This window comes from Diabrotica virgifera, chromosome 9, assembly GCF_917563875.1.
Source record: "Diabrotica virgifera virgifera chromosome 9, PGI_DIABVI_V3a".
NCBI classification, from domain to species: Eukaryota; Metazoa; Arthropoda; class Insecta; order Coleoptera; family Chrysomelidae; genus Diabrotica; species Diabrotica virgifera.
In genome coordinates, this window is record NC_065451.1 from 100,959,237 (window position 1) to 100,964,382 (window position 5,146).

Here is a 5,146-nt window from a genome sequence, read left to right on the forward strand (position 1 = left end):
GATTCTGATTCATTTGGGATATTTTTAGAATGGCGGACATGTAAACTAGAAGGATTATCAGAAGAACCAGAGGTAGGCTCAGTACTAGTGGAGGGAAATGGAACATTCTCATTAGGCCGAGTAGTATTTGGCTTATGCAACTTGGAATGGTGCCTAGCTTTGCACACAACACAAGAAAATTTTGACGGACAATTGGATACTCGATGCTTTGAAGAAAAACAATTTAAACATAAATTATTTTCCTTCACTAATTTAAATCTGGATTCAAATGGTAGCCCTAAAAAGTGCTTACAGTCTTTAATTAAATGTGGGCCTTTTTTACAAACAACACAATCTATGGAGGAATACGTATTCTGTTCTTGCAAATGAAACGATTTGTTCGGTTTTTGAAACGAAAAATTATTTTTGGAATTCCTTGATCTATCATTTTTAATAAGAGATTTACTACGTTGGCGTAAAAATTTCAATAAATCATCATAAGCGGGTAAATCATTATTATTTCTTATTAAATCAAATGAATCTATGGTATCTTGTGGTAATTTTAACATAGCTAAATAAGTTAAAATATGATCATCTAAATTATCGAGATTTAATCGTTTTAGTGCAGAAACATTAGTATCAAACTTTTCCAAAAATATTTCCAAATATGATGGATTATTAGATTGCAAACCGCGAAAATTAACAATTCGATCCATATAGAGATTAAACAAATATTTTTTATCATTATATCTTTCAACAAGCATATTCCAAATAATGTCATAATTATTAGGAATGGGTTCTATTGAGCTACAGCTTTTCAAGGCTTTCCCGGAAATACAACTCAACAAATACTGTAGCTTATCGGACTTGGGATATTCTATTTTGTTATGAACAAATTGTTTGAAATTTTCATAGAAAACAGGCCACAGAGATATATCTTCACCATCAAACTTAACTAATTCAAATTTGGGCATTTTAATAGTAGAATTATTAGTACTATTGGGATTATTACTCAAAACAGCAGGTTTATTTATTAATAATGAAGCTAAATATTCAATATTGGAGTAGAGATCATAAAATGCATCTAAATGCGTATGGTATGCAACGCCAGCATCTGGCTCCATCTCTTGTTTTAATATAACGATATCTTGAACAATGTCCTCATATTCTGATAGAGTTTTTTCGAAAGTACTATATCTAACTGCAAAGTTACGCATTTTTGAGGCATTTTCTGGATCTTTTTCTAAGGCCGACCCGGCATCGTAACATAATTGAGCCCTACGAAAGATAGTTTCACGTTTAGAGCATAATCGCTCCAATTTTAGTTCGTTTTGACTTTTAGGCATGTTTAATAATAAATATTGAAATTCTTTCAAAAAATTATCAATGATGAAGAAATAAAATGGAACAAAACCCAAAATATGTCAAGAATAGTAGTTAGGTGTATATATTTTTTTCAACAATTACTAAAATTTTATTAAACTAAATCCAAACAAATTATTTTTAGGTTTGCAAAATATCCAAATCAAATATATTTACTTAATCAAAATCGATTTCACTAAGCGATGGGTTCAGAAGCAAAAACACGAATTCAATGTTCCAACTATAGTCGACCGAAGAACAAGGTTTTTCGATACACGACAAAAAAAGGGTACACTACGATTTAATTAGATTTTAACACGACAAATATACTATACCGATTACAATTATAATTTTAAATAAATTTATCCAATGCGAAAAATACGATAGATCAGATCTTGAACCGGCAAAGCAACAACGAAATTGATTCAAGACGATCCGGCTAGAAGGCCAAACTTATGGGGTGGCGATTGGGCTATGCTGGTCTATTACGCAATCGAATTTAAAGCGGACTGTATGGAAATAATAACAAAAAAATTCTTACCTTATTTTAACTGGTAGGTCGAGAAGTCTTCAGTTATTAGTAAGGTGAAGGAAGGAGGGAGAAAGGGTTAATTTATTTTTTACTATAACTGAAACCGGCGTTTTTTGGCGACACTTGATAACTACAGGAAACGACTTAACAATTCAATTTGTTCTTACTTACTGACAACCACGACTAGTTAGTACTAACGAAAGGTAATTAAAGAGAAAACAAAAAATTTAGTACAATATCTGGGCAAGAAAATAGGCCAGGTACTTCGAATGAAATAAATTTAATGAGGCCAAAACAGTTAGACTTTAGTTCAGGATTTCTTTGTAATCGTTTCTCTAAATTGAATAAGAATTTGGTTGCTACTTCCTTTGAATCGCCAAGAGAGCAAACCGGTTTCTGAAACGGTAGTTGGACGATAAATTGACCCAACGAGTTTCTAATTGTAGTAGTTTTGAAGAGTTCTTCACAGAGAATGTCATCTGAAGATGAGGATTTAGGAACATTGATTTCTTCAATTTCCCAGAATTTAGCTATTTGTGAATGAATAGCCTGATCAGAAGTGCTTAGATTGCATAAGATAGAAATGTTAGAAGGTTGTATGAACTGGGGTGAATGTATAGTACCCGAGACGATCCAACCAAATTGAGTTTTTTGCAATGTAGGCAAATGCTTGCCAAGTTTTACCTGACCTACCATGAGCAGATCCCAGAAGTTATCAGCACCAATCAAAATGTCGATTGGACCGGGTTCATTGAATGTTGGGTCTGCTAGTATCAGATTATGAGGAATTTTTAGGCTTGACGTATTAATAAAGTTTGAGGGTATTCTGCTTGTGATTTTAGGAATAACTAAACATTTGAAACTTGTTTTAAACGGAACTTGACGTGCTTGAACCGACACAACAGTTTGTTTTAGAATATTTGTGGTTTTTTGCCCAACCCCTGTAATAGAACATTGTATTGGAGTTGTATTTACGTTTAACTTGTTACACATTTCCTCAGAGATAAAACTTGACTCACTGCCGCTATCAAGAAGTATACGACAAGAAAATACATTACCATGATTATCAAAAATGTCTACCAGGGCAGTTGACAATAAAACAATGCTTGGGGAATTATTACCTGCAATTAGACAATTTGAGCTAATTTCAGGAGAATCAGAAGTTTCAGTGGAATGGTTAGCATTAAAATTGGAGTTATGATTATTTTGCGAGGTATTTCTTCTAGATGTATCAGGATTATTCGAGTTGAAATTTTGATTGTTATCTTGATTATTGACACCAAAGTGTAACAGGGTGTTGTGATTACTATCACATTTTCGACAATGCATAGACCGACACTGGTTAGTTGAATGATTATTTCGCAGACAATTGACACAAAGTTTCAATTTTTTGACCTCAGCTAGTCTAGACCTTGGACTTAACTCGATAAATGATTTACAGTTATAAATTGTATGCTCTTTATTGCAAAAATAACAAGTTGGAGAATTACTTGAAAAAAGGCTTTTTACATTTTGTTTGACTTTATTACCTTGAATATTTAAAGTTTCCAAAATTCTGCATTTTTCAGAGAGAAAATTGCAAAATATTTCTCTAGTTACCTTGTCATGTTTGGCGTATTCACTCTCCCATTCACGACGAGTTGTTGAGTCCAGCTTTATGGAGAATAAATGAATTATCAATGCGTCCCAGGAATCTACAGGTTCTTCTAGGACTTTTAAGGCTCTTAAATGCCGATTCATGTCATCTAGAATGTTTCTTAATTCTACATGGCATTCTTTTGTAGCAGGTTTTGTCTCGAATAAGACTTTTATATGGTTCTTTTTTAATAGAGGTTTATTTTCATAGCGTTGAACTAGTAGATTCCATGCGACACTGTAATTATTTGCTGATATTTCAAGCGATTTCAATAAATCCGCTGCTTGACCTTTTAACGATAAGCGCAAGTAATGGAATTTATTGATATCAGGTATGGATTTGTCATTATGAATTAATGCTTGAAAGGTATCTTTATAGAACAAGAATTGATCGAAACTCCCATCGAAATACGGTAAACTTATGGAAGGCAGCTTAACGTGGTGTGTTGGTGCATTAGAACTATTAGGATTGCTAGAGATTGATGCATTTGCTACCTGCTGATCAGTAGACTTATTTAAGATTGCTTGACCCTCAGAAACGACACTAAAATAGCTATCTTCAAATTCTAGACGCTCGTTTTGATTTGCTACATCATTGCTAGTCTCTAAACATTCTATTTGAATCTGAATGTCATCGAAAGCTTGAAAAAGAGGTTCAATTTTTGATAGTCTAACTTTAAGCTGAGCAAAATCAGGATTATTTTTTGAATTTTCTTTATCAAGATAAGTTTTGAATTTTGTTATTTGAGATTTACAATTTCCACGCGTAATGTGGAGCCTTTTGAGCTCAGAAGCAAGCTCATCGTTTTTTTGGGATGGAACATTTTGTTCCTGCGACATTTTGAATAATAATAGTGTTAATAAAAGTGTTATGTACTGTTAAATGTAAACCTACCTTAATATGTGTAAATGTAAATAACAAAAATGTAGAATGTGATGTAAAATGACAAGAATAAGCCCGTAAGTAGACAACGTAAGGTTTAAAATGGTTTAAATGCTTGTTTTAATCGATAGAATTTAAAAAAGGCTAAATATAAGAAGTGACGCAATATAATGTAAGTATGAGTTTAAAATAATGTGAAAAATGTATGTAAATTCAGAAAGAAATAATGTTATATTTTATAAAAGTAATGAAACGTTTGAGAAAGAATAAAGTGAATAAATCAAGTCGAAACGAGGATAAAATCGTAAAGGAATTGGTAGAATAGAATATAGAACGCTTACACTGACCTTTTGATTCTCGTTCCGGATGATCTGCTTCTCGTCTGCTTATCGTAGAAAAATGCGGCCTGGATTGTCACAGCGATTTTTCGGAATTTTGCACAATAACTAACTAATAATTATAATTACACTGATTAATGATGGCTTGAAGGACCAATTTAATTATGTACGAATTTTATACATAAGAAATGTTTTTAGAATAAGAAACTTTTAATGAATTTAAATATAAATAAAGTTTACAAATTGTACATGTTATGTATCTGAATGTTGAATGAAGAAATGTCTTCGGCTGATGTCCTCTCGGGGTGCTAGGGGTTGGCAGCTGTCGGTACCAGGTACGAGCCGGTACGGCCGCGAGGGGTGAAGAGATGATTTACCGTTGCATCTTAAATATTTGTATGCATCTTAAATATTTGT

At 32.7% G+C, this 5,146-nt stretch overlaps 1 protein-coding gene across 1 annotated transcript; it reads right to left on the reverse strand.

Annotated features, from left to right (window-relative positions):
* Positions 1-1,766: 1,766 nt before the first annotated feature.
* LOC126891185 (MATH and LRR domain-containing protein PFE0570w-like) lies at positions 1,767-4,348 on the reverse strand. Its single transcript, XM_050660368.1, has 2 exons — positions 2,558-4,348; positions 1,767-1,823 (listed from the first exon to the last, which is right to left on the reverse strand). The coding sequence occupies exons 1-2, from the start codon at positions 4,346-4,348 to the stop codon at positions 1,767-1,769; spliced, it is 1,848 nt and encodes a 615-aa protein (XP_050516325.1).
* Positions 4,349-5,146: the final 798 nt, after the last annotated feature.

Coding starts and splice junctions, on each gene's coding strand:
- LOC126891185 (XM_050660368.1), bottom strand. CDS start 4,348: ATGTCGCAGGAACAAAATGTTCCATCCCAAAAAAACGATGAGCTTGCT. Junction 1,824..2,557: donor ATCTGCTCATGGTAGGTCAG/GTAAAACTTGGC, acceptor ATTGCGTAATAG/ACCAGCATAGCCCAATCGCC.